Source organism: Genypterus blacodes, unplaced genomic scaffold (assembly GCF_046128005.1).
Source record: "Genypterus blacodes isolate CSIRO-AG114 ecotype Tasmania unplaced genomic scaffold, CSIRO-AGI_Gbla_v1 ptg000104l_1, whole genome shotgun sequence".
NCBI lineage: Eukaryota > Metazoa > Chordata > Actinopteri > Ophidiiformes > Ophidiidae > Genypterus > Genypterus blacodes.
The window spans coordinates 1020646-1040000 of record NW_027466908.1 but is presented as its reverse complement, the minus strand read 5'-3'; the positions used below and the strand labels follow the sequence as shown (position 1 = coordinate 1040000).

The following is a 19355-nucleotide window of genomic DNA, read 5'->3' as shown; positions in this document are numbered from 1 at the left end:
CGTGCAACTTTCTACTCCTGCAGAAACAAAAGTGTGTGTGATGGCTGACGCAGATGTGAAGTGAAGTGTGTTAGAACGCGCAGTCCCCGCTGACCTTGCTCGACAAAAACAAGGTTGCATATAATCCGCGCACCACAACAAAGCTCTACTGTGGGCCTCTGGGTGGCGAGAGACATCAGCATGACAGGACTATTTGTGGAGGGAGTGGAGACAGTGTGTGTTTTTACTGTAATGTGAAGAGGGAAGGTAAAGGAGGCATCTGACCACCGTATCATCGGACATATGATGCAGGTTTGGTCTGAAAACGTATATCATTGCCTCATGTCTGTCTGCCTGTGTGTGTGTGTGTGTGTGTGTGTGTGTGTGTGTGTGTGTGTGTGGCTAGGGAACCATAGCATGTCTGGGCTATAATATACAGCGCCAGGCCAAGAGAACTTATTGACCTCGTGTCTCACACACACTTCCTGTCTTATCTTCTCTCATAAAACTGTATATTGGTCCTTTGGCAACATCGGTGCGCGTGTGTGTCTTTCACAGTGTCATCATGTGTCTCGTGTCTCGTGTCCGTCCTCTGACTGATGACGTCTTCCACGAATGCTTGGTGTAAATCTGTCTGTCAGCGTCTTTATAGAAGGTCAGTGAACTTAATGCTTTTAAACGTACGGCAAAAAGTCTGATGTATACATAAGTGAGAGGCTGCTAGAGTAGATTATGAGACTATGAGATGATCCTCATTTAGCCTCAATCAGTTAAATCAAAAGAGCACTATAGGAGCTATGAAGGGTGTGATAATTAACGATAAAGGGGCATTTGGGCCCCATTATGGGAATCCAAACGGGAGCCCTTACATGTTGTCCATCACCCCCACATACTGCAAATCCCACACGCGTGTCGACCACACGGTCCACTGAAACACGAGACCCAAGCTGGACCACTGAGGTGCTTAAAGGCGAGTGACTGTTACCTCTGTTTCACCTGCTTCCACACGTTTGCAGGCCGTCACACATGGACATGGTTATAGAGATTATGGTTAGTTATTAGTCTAAATGGTTCTAATAGCTTTATGCATAGAGGGATTAGATCAGAGACGTGCTGCTTGTGCTGCAGAGATAGTTGTAATGCTTGTGTGTGTGTGTGTGTGTGTGTGTGTGGGGAGGCCTCAGCATGGCCAGAGGGGTTTTCCACCTTCATCCTTGGGTGTTGGGAGTATAAACAGTTGAGCAGCAGCAAGCGGAAGGACCCAAGCCAAAGTCTGGCTCATTAAGCGGTGTTTCTAATTCAAGTCACAGCCGCGCTCCACATACAGAGCCCCCGGCTGGCCTCAATTGGTGAATCCTGCAGGTGGCCGTGCAATGTCTCCTCTTCCCACAAGCCACCAGAACAACATTAGCCTCACGGGAGAACACACACACACACACACACGACACGTTAGTCATCACGAATATGTGAGTAAGAATCAAGGCCCTGATAGATGATGCAGGCAAAAACCATGGAAGTGATTACTGCATTCCTTATCCTCTGTGTGGAAATGTTTGGAAAAGCTGTTTTAGCTCATGATGACGGAAGAAATTTGGATCTAGAAAATGAGAATTATGATCAAAGTGTTTGAAGCCTAAAGGTAGGAAGGTTTTCATAAATATTCAAAACTTACAATACAAAAAATAGAGGGTCTCAAACCGGTAACCAACAAAATGAATAAAATTGTGCAACAGTGCCCTCTTGTGGAAAGTTGAGGTATGAACTCAGAAAACATTACAAACCAATAGATCAGTTCAGATTCTACATATTGTCTCATAATCCTGTTATGTGTTAAACTAAGAACTCCACAAACAAGCCGACATGTGATTTTAAATCATAGACCAACATTTTAATAACTTGACAGAACACCACAAAGATTCCACGACACACAGATTGAGCAACATTCAGATCATAAAGACACCGACAATGAAGGGTGAGACGTTGAAATAATAGCAGCTACAGCTACGGGGGGCCGGCGTGTGAAGACAGCTCGGGCTCCCTCCGAGTCCGTCTCCCAAGCCCGCGCTTTGATTGGCGGCCTATGGAGAATACAGGAAATAGAAATCCAAATGCGTCTCTCTACATATAGACACAGATTTTCCAGTGGTTGAGCCAGAAGCTTCTCAACACCCGACAGTGCTAAACGACACAAACGCATTCAAAACACAACTTTCCTTTAAACTTAAAATATAGAACACAGCTTTACACACTGACACGTACATACACACACATAAAAACTTAATGTTAAATTAATAATTAGGTGTTAATTCAGCTTCAATCACTTCAAACGATGTCATCAGTCAAGCAGTACTAAGATGATTAAGCCTTCTCTAGTTGGCACAGGAGGCGCTACATTGAAGCTTTCTCAGGACATCTTCATCATCAAGCTACCAAACTAAACTCACACAGTGCTTGATCACTAATCTAATGCTTTACACACATTTCCACCTGTGTTTGCTGGCTCCGACTCGCTTTGACATCTTCACAACAAAAGGCTTCCATCGTCTTAAAGGTTCCGTGAAATGAATTTGCCTGTACTTCATCATGGAGGGCGACGAAGAGAAATGTCTTGTTCTGACCCCAGGCATAAGATGATGATGGTGATGATGATGATGATGATGATGATGATGACATACTCAGATCCACCTAGAGCGTATGAGAGGTCAGCTGGTTGATGTGTGACATTCTACTGGTTCAGGATCTTATTTAGTGCAACATTACACTGGACAAACTGTAGATTTGGCATAGAACAAAGATGAAGTAAACTTGACAGGAGTATAGATTTTTCATTTCATGGGACCTTTAAGGATGCATATCAGTTGTCACTTGTTGTCACACTTCAGTCACAGTACACTGTCCATCAGGACTGCGGGAGCGGAGACTCAGTGTGGCGCCGGCCGCTGCCGCTCCGCCCCGAGGCGGCGTCCTGTCTGGCTGGTTCTCTCTCACCGGCCTTCCTGTGAGTCTCTGCCTCTGACTTTGTGGTGGCGGCAGTGATTCTGGTCTTCCTCTGTCGCACTCCTGCCTCTCGTCCTCGCTCTCGCTGCTGCCCGATGCGGACGTCTGGCTCGGTATCCTGTTCTCTGCCTCCTCCTCCGCCTCTTCTTCCCCTTCAGGCTGGGTGATCAGCAGCTGGTCCAGAGACTCCTCCAGCGTTAAGGGCGAGGGAGACGGGGGGCTGGCGAGATGGCCCCCCAGGACTGTAGGGGGTCGGACCGGGGGAACTGCCACAACAATCCCAAAGTTCATGGACTGTGATTGACCGTCCGCTCCGTCGGCCGAGCTCACGCGTTGCACTGCAGCGGTGGAGACGACGGGCAGGACTGGGATGGGGACGGGTTCAGGGTCTAACCTCAGCCCCGCCACACCCTTCTTGGGGATCCCCACCACGTCTCTCTTCATCTTGCGCCTGCGGCCGTGTTCGTTCCGGCGATACTGCACCATGTTCTCCAGGTCAGCCACGTACAGGAAGCCTGCGATCAGCATCTCGGTGCTCTTCCTGCCCTTGGCGAAGGCCTCCTCCAGCTCACAGCTGGTCCTCTCATCATACTGCCACCAGCCGTTCCTCCCCTCATAGTACCAGGCGTATTCACCCAGGGAGCTGTCCCCGTTCCCTCCGCCTCGGCTCACCCCTGCAGCTGCCAGTTTCAGTTCTTCGGGTGAGAGCAGCACCGGCCGTTCCAGGAAGTCCTCTGGGATTTCCTGTCGGCAGAGAGCGCAGCGCTTGCTGTGCCATGAGGCGCCTTTCACACACAAGTAACAGAAGACATGGCAGCAAGGGAGGCGCACGGGATGGACGCAGCTCTGCAGGCAGATGGAACACTCCGGACTGCTGGAGGAGGAGGAGGAAGAGTCTGCTGCTTCCTCCTTCAGCTTAGTGGGAGCTAAACAGTCCACTTCTCCACAGCCTGCCATGCTGGAGAGAGAAAGAAGCATTATCACAACATGATCCCATCCTTAAACGGGGCCTGGAGCCGATCTGACAGTTCTAACCTGCAGTGATCCACAAAGCTTCTGGATTAGACTCCAATGGAATCACTTTCTGACATATGGGCATAAGAGTTCAACCACAAGTTTGACTGTTATTGTTTTGTTTCTCCTTGGGTACACCCACTGCTCTCTCCCTCTCCGCCCCCTATCTGTGATTGCCTGTGCCCTTCAGATCCTCCAGTGCCACACACACACACACACACACACACACACACACACACACAAGCATAGTTTCTCCCTAAGTATCTACTGGTACGGTTTATCGTTATGAGTAGCGTTATTACAGTTTGACACATTCCTCGTAACCGTGTCGTCACCGTACCTGTATCCTGGCTCAGTCATGGTCCGTATCCAAAGAAACCCGATAGATAAGTACGGAATGTGTTGTCATGTTGTAAGGATCGGCCAGTTAGCTTCATTAAAGTTCCGTATTTGTAGCACCTGTTTACTTTTCCGTTTGTATATTGTGTATTATTGTTACATTAGTAGCGAACAGAGGCCTGACACAGCTACTCATCACATAGCGACGCTGCTGCTGAGCTAACGTCACAGCTCCTCTCCAGCAGTTTGGTGCCTACAAAGGTTATATTGTTTCTAATAATGACAGCTGTGTAAGAACGCGTCCGGCTCAGTCCCCTGTCAGTCACTCAGGCTTGCTCCCTCGTTGTCAGCTGGTTAGCTATATTTGTATTTAGCACGTTAGCTATTTTTAGCCGCTAAACAGCTTCCCAGTTGATGAATTAAACTTAAACATAAACGTACTCACCTTGCCAGACAACAGTTAGAAGCCTCCTCAGTAGAAGCGCAGGTCGGGATGTTTAAAACCCTGTATTCATATTTAGCTGGATATAAATTTGTGTATGTCAAGGTATGACTGCGTTGCTTTTTGTACACAGTCAGCCTAGCCCAACTAACTTCACAACATCGGGATGGGGCGCGTGTATGTACAATACCGTTCAGCATGTTCTGTAGATCTAGAACCAGCGCATACGATGTGACATTCGTTTCCTGTTTCCACAATAAAGCACAAGTAAAACGCAATGTGCCCATACATAGGTTTTCTGAAGGTCTAAGGGACAAAACATTTTCAACAATATTTTTTTATTGTAGGCAAGGAGGCAGTGTGCAGAAGTCTTCACATAAATAGAACATAAAGGGTGTTGCATTGAGACATACATATACTAATATTACCATAGAGGCTTTAGAGGCAACGTACTGTTACCTTATGCAGATTTTGTTTTATTTTTTTATCCATCCATCCTTTTCAATACATCACCTTCTGTTGGATTGCTGTGATCCTTGGAAAGATCCATTTAATTTAAGATTAATACATTATTACCTTAACATCTGTACAATTTACAGTAATCTTTACAATCTTGTTTAACTATCACTGTAGAATGAGCAGCATACATTTTGAAATACCTTAGACTGCGAATACTTTACAAGGCACTCTCTTTGACATTGATCACAGCCTACTTGGACTCCTTTTGACGAAGCATTTCCTCCACTTGGGGCAGAGGTCATCACACACACTCGGGGGGGTGCAGGACCTGGCTTGTGCGTTGCTTCTTTCCACTCCTATAGGACTGCATGCGCCTTTTACCAGCACATGGACCCCACTCTGTCCATTCCCCTACCTCATAGTGCACTATTTGGAGGGGGTCGATGATAACAAAGAGACTCAGGAAGCAAGGGATCAGAGGTAAAGAGAAATGTTGGTGGGACTCAACTCTGTCTGACAGCTCATGGTCATATTTGGTGAAAGGGTATACCTCTCACCTTGGGGAGTGCATTTCGTAAGCTGAACATCAGGCTCATATCCACCTGGACAGGTGTGATGGCAGTGGCCATGAAGAGCATACAGGCCTGCACTGCACCTCACACACATGCTCCTTCTCACACACAGCTCGCAGCCTGTGGGACACTCTGGGTCAGGAGACAACGACACATGTTGATTCAACTTCATGGTGTGATGTGAGATCTCATTTCAGTGTATATTCACTTGACACACACAACAGCATCTCACCTGTGCATTCTCGCAGTGCCGTGTTTGCTGTCAGCTTCTTTGGACAGCTGTTTTCACATTTCCCCCGGAAAAGGAAGCGACCTGGATGACAACGAGTGCAGAAGCTCTCACTGAAACAGGAAGCACAGTCCTCTTTGCACCCTGCAAGCCAATGAGAACAGAGTCAAGGTAAGCATTGCGTCGTCGGCTCAGGTAAACACAGTTGCAAAGCTGCTTCATTGAATGATTCGTCAGCTTCAGGCTTTCTGGAAACATGTTTGTGAGTGGTCCTAGTTCTCACGTGTACATACTGGTGCAGGTGCTGATGTGTGGCGAGCGCATGCCATAGTGACCATGTGGGCAGGAAGACAGACAGACGCCCCTCTGCCTTATCCCATCCAGCTCCAGGTGGAAGAAGAAGCGCGGCTTACAGGACAGACAGCCATTTGCCGTAGAGCACGTTGTACAACCTGCCTGACAGGGTTTGCTCACTGAAGAGCTGCCTGCCGTGGGTTAAAGGTAAACAAGGATAAAGACGTGTGTGTGTGTGTGTGTGTTTGTGGATGAAGAGTATGAGAAAATGAGCCCCTGCAGAAAGTAAGTTTTGTCCAGTGCTGAGCGTACATGAGGTAAATTCAATACTCAAGTGCTCAGTTTCACTATGAAGCGTTACAGCCAAAGATTAAGGGTTTGATCTAATATCATGAGAGCAGAGCCAAACCACTGAGCCAAGCTTTAAAATTTATAGCTTGACAGTGAGTAAAATCAACTGAAACCCTTAGACCACATTGTTCCCTGAAAACTGTACGAACACAGTTATTGTCTCCACATGTAGCTGTTTACTAATCGAAGCTGGAGACAGATGGGACATATTTCATCATATTTATGTCCAATTTATTAAAAATGATTACAGGAACCGTGTGCTTTAATACTTACGTTTGTATCGCAGAATTTTTACATTTTCTTGTCCTCTTGTAATATTTATGAAGTACAGAATCCAAATGAATGACAATATCCACATTGTCCTTTGCCTTCAGTGCAGTGCTGAATGTGTAATATTTGCTGATCCCATCCACAGTGTGACCTTCCACTACATCCCGAACCCCATGACGTGAATGAAACAAAAGTCTCCCGATTGCTCCACAAAATTCATTCTGTAAGATCCATGTGAAGACTCCGACCAGGCCAAGAGAGCGGCAGAAGGCAGATGTGTAGGCTCTATGTTGTCTTGAGGAAGAGTCCTGCGAACATTCCCTGAGATCACTGGAGCCGGCAGAATGCCACGAAGAATGCAAACATGAGAGAAACCATCATATGATAGTCGCAACCCAGGTCTGTAAAGTTTGGGTGAGCTGCTGTGTGCTTGTCTGTGTTTCCTACCCCCCCACCCTCCCTCTCTCTCTCTCTCTCTCTCTCTCCCTCTCTCCCTCTCTCTGACCTTCCTATCATCTCTTACCCTTATACGTCAGTCCTCCTCTGTTACACAATTTACATCTTTCTTTAAGGCAGAATGTATAGTTCCTTCCTGTATCTGCAGGAAATCAGCATCTTCATCCTCCCATCATCTTCCCTTTTAATGCCCCATACATTAGAAAACAGATCCTTTTGAACAACAATAACAAAAATTGTGTCCCAGAGATTCTATCAACATTTTGACATTAGCCATTTCTACATTTGGGCATTTGATAAACAGAAAGTGTGTTTAAAGCACATGTGTCCAATGATGTGATCCGCAATGATTCGAAACAAATGTGAGCTGCCTCAAAAAATATGCACTGTGATGAAATATGCATGTAACAACTTAAGAAATCCACACTCAAAGAGGCGATACTGCTTCCAATTGTGCACAGCAGTAGGTGAATCACGGGTGAATCATGGAGCTTGTCTGCCTCTCGTTTAAGTAAAAGCTTTTTACTTAACGTTGAGTGAAATAGATCCAAGAACACCGAACTCTCTGTTCCTGTTGCACTGCCATATCTTTAAATCATACACTCGCTGCAAGCTGTAATGGGAAGATGGGGAGCGAGTGACTCAAATACGAATGATTTGGTTCCATTTAAACCGGGGGCACGACCATGTTTGTCAGGCATTTCATCACAATATCAACATAGCAAACAAGTCACAAAGATGAATTGTTAAAAGCATGAAAGCATTATAAATCATCCACTGCACAACATGTCAGCTCCCAGGTGCTCACATTTCTGATATTTTGTGTAACTTAGACATTGTTAAGACCCTTTGTGTTTTACATTAACACCTCCCAATAAGATAGCAAACCTGACAGTCTGAGGTATAAGAAAGCATCTGAGATTTCCCACAGACGTTTTGCAGGGTGACTAGTGCTTGTCCTCCCGAGAATTTGTTTTTTTGGCATCCCAGGGTGTATTATCGCGTGTTTTGGGAACTCTGTGGTTCACGATCCACTTCTCCAAAACAGATGGGTGTGTTCCAGAGTTCCTCTTCACGCAACAGGCATTTTACCAGGAATAAATTTATCTCCTTCATTTCACCATTATCCATTTTGACCATAATTCAAGAGCTGTCAAACCTTGTTAGAACCAAATGCAAATGATGTGAGTTTGCATGTGTTCATATTGTTGTTAGTGGAAATTAAAGCAAAAGAACAGAGTTGGCGTTGCACTTTGAAACCTTGAAACCATTATGAGAAGTGGAACAAGTAATCAGAATATGATCACTGATAAAATGGACTGTTGTGCTTTCTTAGCTCTTGGTTTGGCTGGAAAAGTGTTAGAAGAGAGTTCAGCAGGAGCCCTGCAGCGGGAATTTACGCTGGAGCTGATTTATTTGTGAGAGGCAGAGTTAAAAGACAGTGCCAGACAGGGGAGCTGGACAGGCTACGCCAGCTTAAATTGCCAACAGGTGCTCTGACATGAGTTCACATACTGCATCGACAGGCACAACAAGCTAAGGAGCTCCTTTATTTTGCAAGAGACTGAAGTGTTTTTGTATTAAGTACACCCAGAAAGGAGGACAATGTAATGACACCCTGATGCCTCTGGATGTATAAAGCAATATCAGATATCAAACTGCTTGCAGTAGCTTTACACAGTAGAATGTGGCTGAAAATCAAATCAAGCAGACAAACATGTACTCTCTGAACATTAACAAGCTACTTGGAAGCAGAGGAGACAGCAGAGTGAAAGCAGTTTTGTAAATTACCCCCAAACATAAACATGACAGGCAAACGCTCACTGGGGTGCCAGATCAGGTCCATGAAGGAAATTACTGTTGGAGGCAAAACTAAGAGGAAGATTGTAAATAAAGAAGAAGTAGAGAGGCAAAAGCAGAGATAAGTAATAAACTAGGCAAGCTGTTCATTGATGCATGGAGCCATTGTTCAGGAACGTCTGCTGTGAATCTTAATTAATAATATCAAGAATAATGATCATTGACAAATCAGCATAAACAGCCGGATTTAACAGTGTAGCTTTGACCTACTTAAATAGTTAAGTATCTCACAGTGAAGAAGCATATTGTGATAAGGAATGGGCAAGACAGCATCTCAGCACATGGATCATCTATGTAGCGTGAAGAAGTGAGGAATTTGGGAGGAGGCTGAGCCTGAAGAGGCTGTGAGGCATGCAGCTCAAAACTCTGACCATGACCAATGATAGGAGGGAGATGGGAGCAGGAGATGTCTGGATGCACTTCTACACTCCAGGCTGTGAGCCGTCCAACACAGACTTCAAAGCTTCATACGTTTACGTGTCTTAAGAAACAGTTCGACATTACTCTGATGCCATATAAACATTGTTGCTATTGCATACAAATGTCTCTAAATGAATGTAGCTTGTATCTCATTTATGTTACCATGTTTGGATGTAGATTCGCATTTTAATGTAGTGTGTTGTAGTTGGAAGAAAATGTTTTACTATGGAGGGTGTAATGTTTCAGTGCAAGTGTTTGCAAGTGTTTGTTATGTTATTATGTATTTAGACAAGCGTTGTCGTGGCAATGGTACGTGGAATGATCACTGTTGGCAGATATATAAGACAAACGGTCACTCCGGACAGTCATCATCAGTTTCCGTAGTGTAGTGGTTATCACGTTCGCCTCACACGCGAAAGGTCCCCGGTTCGAAACCGGGCGGAAACACTTTTCGCGATTTACATCGATTTCCCTTTTTTTTTGCTGCATTACCACATTTTCTTTTTGCTGCATTACCACATTTTCACACCATCAGTATAGTTGTCGTCATTTTGATATCAGTTGCACATCTACTAGACTGAACTGGATAATGTTAAGGTGCTGCTCTCACCCTCCGTCGGTTTCCGTAGTGTAGTGGTTATCACGTTCGCCTAACACGCGAAAGGTCCCCGGTTCGAGACCGGGCGGAAACATGCTTTTACGAGACTATATGATCACATTAGCTGTCGAAATTAAGGTGAACCAGTAGCAATGTCAGAGTATGTCATACATCTCCATACCCATCCCTGCCTTCTTTCTTTGTTCTTGTATCCATTACTGTCTTACAAATGTCTTGCAAAATGCATGTGCAGGTTGCTAATGCGTTGGATAGTTGTTACAAGTTACCTTAAATTGTAGACAATGATGTATCCTTACTTATCCACGTAAACCCCGTAAAAGTAAAACATAAAGTGGAAACCCGTGAAGTATTATTTTGAAAGCAAGCATCATACACTTCCGGCCGTGTAGTCGCAATGTGACGACAGTCCAATCAGCGAAGATGTGGAGGACAAATGGGGCGTAGCCATGCGTGTAGCGTCATCACGTTGGCCACGTACTCTGCGCGCGGGAGCTTTGGTTATCAAACAACTAGCACAGCATAGCGGGAAACGAGACGAGGTAAAGCTACTTACGAGACAAATATAACGCACATTTGCCTCTTTAGACGCGATTAAAACATCTATACACCGACTAATATTAAACCAAAAGACTTACCGACAAAGATTAACTTGTCAAGCCGCTGTCGTCGACTGAGAAACGGTGTTAACGGGCCGTTTGGGTAAATGTCAACAGCTGTATACAAACCTCACTCGTTAGAATAGCTTCATTTAATGCAGTTACGTTTCATTATACGAGCTATTCTGGGTCAAACAGACATATTTGTTCCACACTGTGTGTCAGCTTTTGTGTATCCTCTCTGTGAAACCCCCATTTTGTACCCACAGACTATGGCGATGAGAAGTGAAGCCAGGGTGGAGGCCGCGGTAGAGGAGGAAGAGAGCTTCGGGCCTCAGCCTCTCAGCAGACTAGAGGTGTGTATCCATGATCCCCCTTACAGTCACTGCATAATGTATGTGTGGGAGTCCTTCTTCATCCTGATGTCTCCCCACCCAGCAATGCGGCATCAGTGCCAGTGACATCAAGAAGCTGGAGGACGCCGGGTTCCACACCATCGAGGCGGTGGCCTACACGCCCAAGAAGGAGCTGCTGCACATCAAGGGAATCAGTGAGGCCAAAGCTGACAAGATCCTAGTAAGAGATGTAGAGAGACACTCATCAGGCACGCTTAGGTTCCTCTAATGAGGATTGGATTGAACTGATTAACATCTTGACCACGTTCCCATCTATGTTTCTCTTTCCCTCTTGCGTTTTCCTCCGCAGACTGAAGCCGCCAAACTCGTCCCCATGGGCTTCACTACAGCTACCGAGTTCCATCAGAGGAGAGCTGAGATTATCCAGGTCTCCACAGGATCCAAAGAGCTGGACAAGCTCCTGCAAGGTCTGGCACTCTGACGGGTCACTATTGGTCAGATTTCGGTTGGTTCATGCTGACCGATGTTCTGAGCTCCTCCTATTCTATGTTTTTGTATGCTTGATGATTTCTGTGTTTGCTGCAGGTGGGATTGAGACGGGCTCGATCACAGAGATGTTTGGAGAGTTCCGGACCGGGAAGACGCAGCTGTGCCACACACTCGCTGTCACCTGTCAGGTAGTTATCAGCACATACTTAAAGCTAAACCACTTGTTGTTGTATCTGGTTGGATGCTAACCTTTTCTCCCCACAGCTGCCCATAGATCAGGGTGGTGGAGAAGGTAAAGCCATGTACATCGACACAGAAGGAACCTTCAGACCTGAGAGACTCCTCGCTGTAGCTGAAAGGTGAGCGTGCACATTTGGCTCCTTTGCATCATGGCAGTTTTCCCAGAAGATTATTTCATAAAGTGGAACAATGTGTGACCTCTGACCTGTACCTCTCTGTCTTCAGGTACGGGCTGGTTGGCAGTGACGTTCTGGACAATGTTGCTTATGCTCGAGCCTTCAACACAGACCATCAGACTCAGCTGCTGTACCAAGCCTCCGCCATGATGGCTGAGTCAAGGTCGGTCTGTCTCATTCACCGCCTCACACACACACACACACTTCAGAGTCTCATACTGGCCTCTCAGTAGCACACAATGTGTTTGAGCCTGTTTGAGATCTGTAAGACTGAACTGCTTCTTCCCCTTGAAATGCAGTTTCCCACATGTGATTGTGCTAGAACGAACCGTGCGGGCCGTCACGTATCCCTGCAGCTAACGTGTGCCCTCCTCCTCCTCCTCCTCTTCCTCAGGTACGCACTGCTGATAGTGGACAGTGCCACGGCGCTGTACAGAACAGATTACTCAGGAAGAGGGGAGCTGTCAGCCAGACAAGGACACTTGGGACGCTTCCTACGCATGCTGCTCAGACTCGCAGACGAGGTGTGTGTGTGCTGGCTGTGTGTGTGTATTGGCTGTGTGCGTGTGCTGGCTTTGTGTATTGGCTGTGTGAGATACCAGCGTATTTTCACACGCTTTGTCCCAGATATATTGAAGTAGACTTAAACTAATCTGTATTCATGTGTAACAACTAAAATACTTAGGTCAGATACAATTGAAGCTCTCTGATTGGATAGAAACTAAGAATAGATTGTTGTTAATTGAGGGGTCGACTGAGGTGAAGCCTTAAAGTTGTGTTAAACACATTATGACTTAATGAGATGCAGTACACAGGATGTTTTGTACACACAGTAACAGTTTTTTCTTCTTGTGACACAACAGTTTGGTGTTGCCGTGGTGATTACCAACCAAGTGGTAGCTCAAGTGGACGGGGCAGCCATGTTCTCAGCAGATCCCAAAAAACCCATTGGAGGAAACATCATGGCTCACGCCTCCACCACACGGTGTGTGTGTGTGTGTGTGTCAGCCTCAGAGTTTGCTGGGAGACAAAACACGCGAAAGACTTTGCCACAGGATAATTGCGATTAAGTGTCTGAAGATTAAATTGAATTCGTAATGAAAACTCTGCTTCTCTCTCTAGTCTGTACCTGAGGAAGGGAAGGGGAGAGACCAGGATTTGTAAGATCTACGACTCCCCGTGCCTGCCAGAAGCTGAAGCCATGTTCGCCATCAACCCTGATGGAGTGGGCGACGCCAAGGACTGAGCGGGCGGCGTGACGGGGAGAGGCAGGGCAACGCCGTCATACCAGCTGATTGATGGTTTGGACTACAGACAGAGTAGCATGCGCCGCCTCGGCCCACACAGCTGCCTCCACATGAGACCTCAGACGTGTGTGAAGGTCGTGGATTCACCAGTGAGCCGACTGAACACACTGCGGCACAGACGGCAGCGTGACGCACGGACGTGATGCAACAGTAAGACAGGATTTATTTTGTTGATTTTTCCTCTGCAAACTGGGAACTTCCCACTTTTCGAGCAATCAAAACATTTACTTTGTTTAAAATATGACTGTTTTCTGGTGTAACTTGTGTGATTTATGATGTTTGTCTTACTGGTGTCTGGCAGAGCAGCAATGTGACAAAGTTTGCAGGCTTTGCTGCAAGATTATCTATCATTTGAGGAGGAATCATTATTGTAAAGCATTTGTTACGTCTTTCACTCTGCCAGTTTAGCCACACTGTCCCTGTTTTGGTTGTCCATAGTTTGTATATACACTTAGGAATAATTAAATTTGTTTTATCACTAAACCATCCGTCCTCATTGTCAGCAGCACCACAATTGAACTCACTCACAACTGACAGATCAACATGATATAAAATCACTTTATTCAGTGCATATTAATGAATCTCTGAGTCATCGGAGCGTATTTAGTCAAAGACGATTTAAAGCATTTAACAAAAAGTCCACTGAACATCAAAGGAATAAACCTGACTTCAAATTAACCAATAAATAAACTTTAAACAGTTTCAGAGTCAAAAGTAACACCGGCTCACTTCAAATCACAGGAATGTCAAGGATTTCTGACAAATATTAAACGAAACAAAGGTTTTTTTCCACTTAAAGGTCAAACTGTAGAAACAACAACACAAGCACTTGGTCATCGCGTTCCAGCTGCAAAGAGCCAAACCAACACAGTATTGAACTTTGTATCGCTGCATCTACAACTGAAGGACCCTCAATCTCTGAAACACACAGACATAAACATTGTTGAATGTGATTTGTAGTTTATGTAGAAAGAAAAAAGTTCCCCTCAAATTCTTCCCACATTACTGATCAACCTTCATCTTCAAAAGTCCCATTTGCCAAACTCAACACTTGGAAAGATCCTATGACTCAAACTGATCCCTCGCTGTTTCACACTATAGCCAGAAATCCAGAATCTAAAATCCGATTTCCTCATCGAAGCTCAAACTATTATTATTATTCTAGCCCACAATCAACATCATAAATTCACCATTTGCTTAAACTGAAACCCGGTCAGTCTGCTCGAGCTCTAGATGACTTAGGTTCTACTTGGTCCACCTGCTCCACACACACACACCTGCTCCACATACACACACACCTGCTCCACACACACGTCCCTGATCAACTCAAACTTCTCTTCTGTCAAATGCCCATTCAATTAACAAAAATATGCTGCCAAAACAAAACAAAGCTGGAGCTGAATATTACACACAAATCATTACAGATACAATAAATGTTATTCTCAGTGATATTGACTTCAAAATAATCATATTAAGCTTTGCAATAAATAAATGTACTCTATATCATCTCACAGTGACAGACAGTAGGGAAGAGGGGGGAGGGGGGGGTTCTGGTCTGAGGTGTTTGTCGAGGCCCAGTAGCACCAGACTAGTGGCTCCATCTGCTGGCCTCCAGTGGAAGTAAACGTGCTGATCTTACTTGTTGATTAGAACACAAAGCTGAGCCTCCAGTTTTGATGTTTCTTCATCCTTTAGGAATAAGAACGGACAGACAGAAAGGTGACACATTAGTATATGTTAACTATTGATTTTGATTAGTATCGTGTCGACTAAAGCAGCAGAATAAAGAGTGGCCTTACGTCTTTAGTGCTAGCAGGCATCTTCAGGGCCAGCTCAGTCCAGTTCCTGGCCTCTGGGATGTTTCCCAACTCCTTGTGACACTGAGAAACAAAAACAAGAAGGTAAGAATGTCCCTCTCGATTCCCACAAACAGTGATAAACTGTTCTGTCAGTTCCTAATCCATCAGTGACGTCAGCGAATCAGACTCTTTACCTTTGCGATATAAAGTCTCACTGTTTTGGAGAAACCTGGATGAAGTTCCTCTGCCTGTAAAATCAACACAAAACACTTAAGATGCATGTAAAGCAAACGAATCTGAGTTCAAATGTCAGCTGCCTTCTATGTATACCGTACCTTAAGGAAGTTTTCCAGGGCGTCGTGCAGAGTGGAGGTGGGTGGGCTCTGGTAGAAGGCAGAGGCGGCCTTCTGCTCCAGCCAGTCCAGGGTGGCCACCTACAGGAGAACAACACGGCAAACAACAAACTGTCCTGTCATCGTCACTCCGTAAGCAAAGTTCAAACATTGACACGCTTGACTGACACCTCACAAATCAACATTGTTGTATTGTTTCATTTGCAGATAAAGGGGTGTGTGTGTGTGTTTGTGTATGTGTGGGTGTGGGTGTGTGGGCTTCCTGTTGTACTTTGTCCTGGCTTGTGTGACATTGTGTTGTTGTTTGCTCTGTGAATATTCATCGCAGGGAAGAAAGAGTTTCCACAGCTTAAGACTCAGGGTGTTAAAGCGAAGGTTAACAAACAGAGACACACACACACACTGCCCCTCCCCTCTCTGCACCACTGGAAAAGGTGCAAACACAGTTCCCCTCTCACCTCATAGCACCATCGCCCGAGCAGAAAAGAACACATGGGGTCGTCGTCTCGGAGGGAGAGGGCTCGATCCAAATGCTCCTGTGAGAGAGAGAGAGAGAAGAACTTTCAGTCATTTCCTCGTAAAACACTGTCAACATATAGATTCAAATACAACAGTTGTTCCTGTGGTTACCTTGAGTATGTGGCTGCTCTTCAGTTTGCTGTGCATGCTCTGGTGCTGCCTGGTGAGTCCAGCCAGCACAGCGAACCTGGACCCCACCCACAAGAAAGACAGATGTGAGATCAGAATCTGAAACGTGTCGGATGAGGGCGATAAATGTCTTAGCGTTCACCGTCTCACCATTTGTGGCACTCGGCGTTCAGCCCGTTCTTCCTCAGGGCCGCCTCTGCCTCCTCCCTGCCTGGACGACCGAAGACCAATAGCAAATAGATATTCAAACTGTGTGTGTGTGAGAGTGAGAGTGTGAGAGTGAGAGAGTGTGTGTTACCCCGCTCTGCGTAGGCCCTCTTCTCTTGCTTGTCCTCGCTGGACTGGTGCATGTCGCTGTAGGCTCGGGCCAGTCGCCATAGAAACTCCCTGCTGTCTCCATGCTGACACGGGAGAAGAAGCCGCCAGATTTAAGACTAATAATACTATAATATACAATACTATACGAGTCATTTGACACTAATGTATGATTTGCAACAGACTAGTATCACCGTATCTGATTCTGGAATTAAATTTCATGATAAACAAAGTCTAACTCAGTGGAGCATACAGATCAAATTCCCCCGGATGAGACAAACATGGCCGACATGAACCTTCAGTAAATATGAATCACACATCTTCTTTTTTACTTTATTTTATATAGTTTGTAATTTGCAGTAGGAATCTTTACTTTACAGGTTTGCCCTGGATTAGGATCAGAGATGACCTCAGTGAGTCACATCAGGTCTGCAGGTTGGACTTGGACTTGTTCTGTAGTTCCAACATGGCGTCGCCTCTCGCTCACCTCTGCTCTGTTGTCCATCAGCAGTCTGAAGCCCTCTGCTTTCAGGCTGGCGTCGCCCGTGTGAAGGATATCGCTCTGTGCCAGGAGCAGAGCCAACTCCCCACTCGGAACTTCAGTCACCAGCTCTGGCCTCCGCTCTTCTTTTTCTTCCTCCGCCTCATCATCGTCCAGACCCTTCTCTTCGTCCTCGACCTCTTCTTGGGAGTCCTCTTGGCGGAGGGTGACGACGGTGGCGCAGCTCTCGTCCTCGTCTTCCTCCGACTCCTGTTCAGGCTCCTTGTCGCCCTCCTCTCTGTCGGTGTCCCGGTCTGTGTAGTCCGACTCAGCGTACGCCGTCGAGTACCTGGGACAGAAATGACAGTGATTGGACACACAGAAATAGAACATCTACACACTCTTAGCCGTGATGTAACATGCCTTACCCGCCCTCACTGGTCTCCCCTTCGTATGCACTGGACACGCCCTGGCTGGCGGTGAAGTAGATGGAGCTGGAGCTGTTGGAGTCGGTGCGCTCACGGTGGGCGAAGTGGCGGCGCCGCCGTATCCTCTGGCTGTCCTCCACTCCCTTCCTGCATGTGGCGGAGGAAACGCACACAAGAGGTCAAACACCACAGACCTCTACGTGGATCCACAGGTGAGTCACACACTTTCTTTCTACTTCCCCCTGCTGTGTGTGGACTCTACAGAGCCACACTGTACTCTGGTCCTCTCCTCATGTTTTAATAATGATGTCACTGGATCAGGTTGCCACTCACTTCACATCCTGAATGATCTGCACGGCGATGTCCTGCAGGCCGCCCCTCAGCTCGGCCACTTCAGACCGCAGCGAGGACACGCAGTTCAGCACCTGGTCCAGCTGGGTCCTGAGCTCCAACTGCTGCTCTGGAGAGAGACCCTGCACCATGGCCTCCACTGCTGCCAGGGCCTCTACCTGGGCCTCCGCCTCTGCAGGGACACAGGACAGGAGAGACAGATTCTTCATCATAAAAATATCCCAACCTGATGATGATCCACAACCGTGTTAATATGTTGGGACTGCTGAGATTATGAGACGTCACGTCACATGATTCACTACTGTGGTGGATCCTTCAGTTGGAACACACACACGGATATGCTATTTATAGAGTTTTCTCAGATTATAAAAAAGTTAAATACAAACCCATTTTAGTTTAATTAAGAAAAGTATCTACAGACATTAATGATCAGGAACATGTTTGTTGTTAGATTGAATTTCACTGTGCCTGTAACCATAGCAACGTATACTATTATGGAATCACTGACTTGATATATGTATTTATTTTGTGATTATTATGTCTGATACATGTCCCCTGGTCTCACATTCACACTCCCTCTCTGTCTCTCTCTCTCCCACTTTCTCTTTCGTTCTCTCACCCTGTCCATCCAGCGGCTCCTGAAGCAGCGCAGCCCCGTCCGCGCAGTCCCACAGCCGGGGGGCAGCAGCCTTGCTCTCCGGCTGCCTCCCCTCCATCATCAGCCCCTCTCTCCTCCGTCTCGTTATCTCTCTGTAGATGATGAACGCGATTAAACCCACGCCGGCTGAAGCTCCGGCAGCGAGTCCGATCAGCGCATTCCGACCGACCGGCATGTTCGCTACGCTCCGCCACACGCTGGACGCTCACAGCTAAACAAACGCACCTCTCATGTGTCGTTAAAGACTAACTGTATAATCGCTGAGTCACGACGTCAGCCGCATTTTGACCTCAAAGTGTTTCCACAGATATTAAGAGTGACACGGTGGGTTCCTCCGCGTTGACAGCTAGCGTGTTAGCCCACGACACTAGCCTCTCGTCGGTAACCTTCGCCCCTCACTTATGCTTGGCTTAAAGGTGTATACTTCCCCCCAGTTTGGACTTCTTCAGGTGTTTCGGTGGCTTGCTGTGATGACAAACGTGGCTAGTTAAGTTGAATGTTGAAAAAAGGCGGCGGTGACAGCTTAACGGCTAACTGCGGGGATGCTATGCAAATATGTATCGGCTACGTTACGCATCAGAAGCACCGTTTCTGTCAAGTTAGCGCATCCGAGGGAGGCCATTTCCGACTTGAGATTTCAAAATAAAGCATAACTCGCTCACTAAATTGTTTATTCCCTGAGTTATCAATGCAAGGACCTCCAACAAAGCGAGACATTTTGCGAGACACGGAAAGTTTCGTCCTGCACATACAATTTTAACACAAATCAAAAAATATTTTACAGGGATGATTCTGAAACCTGTCTGTAATTTTATTTTGGAATAAGGTGTTTACCTCTACCAAGGAAGTTGTGTTTT

At 46.2% G+C, this 19355-nt stretch overlaps 4 protein-coding genes and 2 non-coding genes across 7 annotated transcripts; 3 read left to right on the top strand and 3 right to left on the bottom strand.

Annotated features, from left to right (window-relative positions):
* Positions 1-1842: 1842 nt before the first annotated feature.
* LOC143008466 (E3 ubiquitin-protein ligase RNF146-B-like) lies at positions 1843-4934 on the bottom strand. The gene is made up of 2 exons (XM_076160244.1): positions 4775-4934; positions 1843-3934 (listed from the first exon to the last, which is right to left on the bottom strand). The coding sequence occupies exon 2, from the start codon at positions 3931-3933 to the stop codon at positions 2851-2853; it is 1083 nt and encodes a 360-aa protein (XP_076016359.1). The 5' UTR covers position 3934; positions 4775-4934; the 3' UTR covers positions 1843-2850.
* Positions 4935-5122: 188 nt separating this feature from the next.
* LOC143008418 (R-spondin-3-like) lies at positions 5123-7100 on the bottom strand. Its single transcript, XM_076160173.1, has 5 exons — positions 6950-7100; positions 6325-6516; positions 6035-6175; positions 5788-5934; positions 5123-5656 (listed from the first exon to the last, which is right to left on the bottom strand). The coding sequence occupies exons 1-5, from the start codon at positions 7032-7034 to the stop codon at positions 5532-5534; spliced, it is 690 nt and encodes a 229-aa protein (XP_076016288.1). The 5' UTR covers positions 7035-7100; the 3' UTR covers positions 5123-5531.
* A 159-nt stretch (positions 7101-7259) lies between these two features.
* Positions 7260-13948, top strand: rad51 (RAD51 recombinase). Of its 2 annotated transcripts, none has more exons than XM_076160171.1 (10): positions 7260-7345; positions 11167-11253; positions 11336-11473; positions 11603-11720; positions 11839-11930; positions 12007-12101; positions 12208-12321; positions 12553-12682; positions 13022-13143; positions 13281-13948. In XM_076160171.1, exons 1-10 carry the CDS (start codon positions 7328-7330, stop codon positions 13402-13404), a joined length of 1038 nt encoding a protein of 345 aa, XP_076016286.1. In that variant the 5' UTR covers positions 7260-7327; the 3' UTR covers positions 13405-13948. The 2 variants fall into 2 exon arrangements, with proteins under 2 accessions (XP_076016286.1, XP_076016287.1); XM_076160172.1 differs by lacking the exon at positions 7260-7345 and adding an exon at positions 10782-10840.
* Positions 10057-10129, top strand: trnav-cac (transfer RNA valine (anticodon CAC)). Its single transcript has one exon. It is a non-coding gene; the product is annotated as a tRNA-Val (tRNA).
* On the top strand, positions 10302-10374 carry trnav-aac (transfer RNA valine (anticodon AAC)). The gene has a single exon. It is a non-coding gene; the product is annotated as a tRNA-Val (tRNA).
* Positions 13949-13996: 48 nt separating the features above from the next.
* rmdn3 (regulator of microtubule dynamics 3) lies at positions 13997-19097 on the bottom strand. Its single transcript, XM_076160170.1, has 12 exons — positions 18460-19097; positions 17823-18012; positions 17490-17636; positions 17068-17410; positions 16564-16666; positions 16416-16476; positions 16248-16323; positions 16076-16153; positions 15600-15698; positions 15459-15512; positions 15265-15345; positions 13997-15154 (listed from the first exon to the last, which is right to left on the bottom strand). The coding sequence occupies exons 1-12, from the start codon at positions 18671-18673 to the stop codon at positions 15101-15103; spliced, it is 1500 nt and encodes a 499-aa protein (XP_076016285.1). The 5' UTR covers positions 18674-19097; the 3' UTR covers positions 13997-15100.
* Between the last annotated feature and the right edge of the window lie 258 nt (positions 19098-19355).

What these genes read in the sequence shown, in the direction of transcription:
- LOC143008466 (XM_076160244.1), bottom strand. Translation starts at nt 3,933, where the DNA reads ATGGCAGGCTGTGGAGAAGTGGACTGTTTAGCTCCCACTAAGCTGAAG.
- LOC143008418 (XM_076160173.1), bottom strand. Translation starts at nt 7,034, where the DNA reads ATGTGGATATTGTCATTCATTTGGATTCTGTACTTCATAAATATTACA. An exon ending in AAAAATTCTGCGATACAAAC is followed by an intron (nt 6,517 to 6,949) that starts GTAAGTATTAAA and finishes AACCCACGGCAG; the next exon opens with GCAGCTCTTCAGTGAGCAAA. An exon ending in GGCACTGCGAGAATGCACAG is followed by an intron (nt 5,935 to 6,034) that starts GTGAGATGCTGT and finishes CTCCTGACCCAG; the next exon opens with AGTGTCCCACAGGCTGCGAG.
- rad51 (XM_076160171.1), top strand. An exon ending in GCTGGACAAGCTCCTGCAAG is followed by an intron (nt 11,721 to 11,838) that starts GTCTGGCACTCT and finishes TGTTTGCTGCAG; the next exon opens with GTGGGATTGAGACGGGCTCG. An exon ending in TGCTCAGACTCGCAGACGAG is followed by an intron (nt 12,683 to 13,021) that starts GTGTGTGTGTGC and finishes GTGACACAACAG; the next exon opens with TTTGGTGTTGCCGTGGTGAT.
- rmdn3 (XM_076160170.1), bottom strand. Translation starts at nt 18,673, where the DNA reads ATGCCGGTCGGTCGGAATGCGCTGATCGGACTCGCTGCCGGAGCTTCA. An exon ending in CAGATCATTCAGGATGTGAA is followed by an intron (nt 17,637 to 17,822) that starts GTGAGTGGCAAC and finishes CGCCACATGCAG; the next exon opens with GAAGGGAGTGGAGGACAGCC. An exon ending in AGAGCAGCCACATACTCAAG is followed by an intron (nt 16,154 to 16,247) that starts GTAACCACAGGA and finishes TCTCTCTCACAG; the next exon opens with GAGCATTTGGATCGAGCCCT.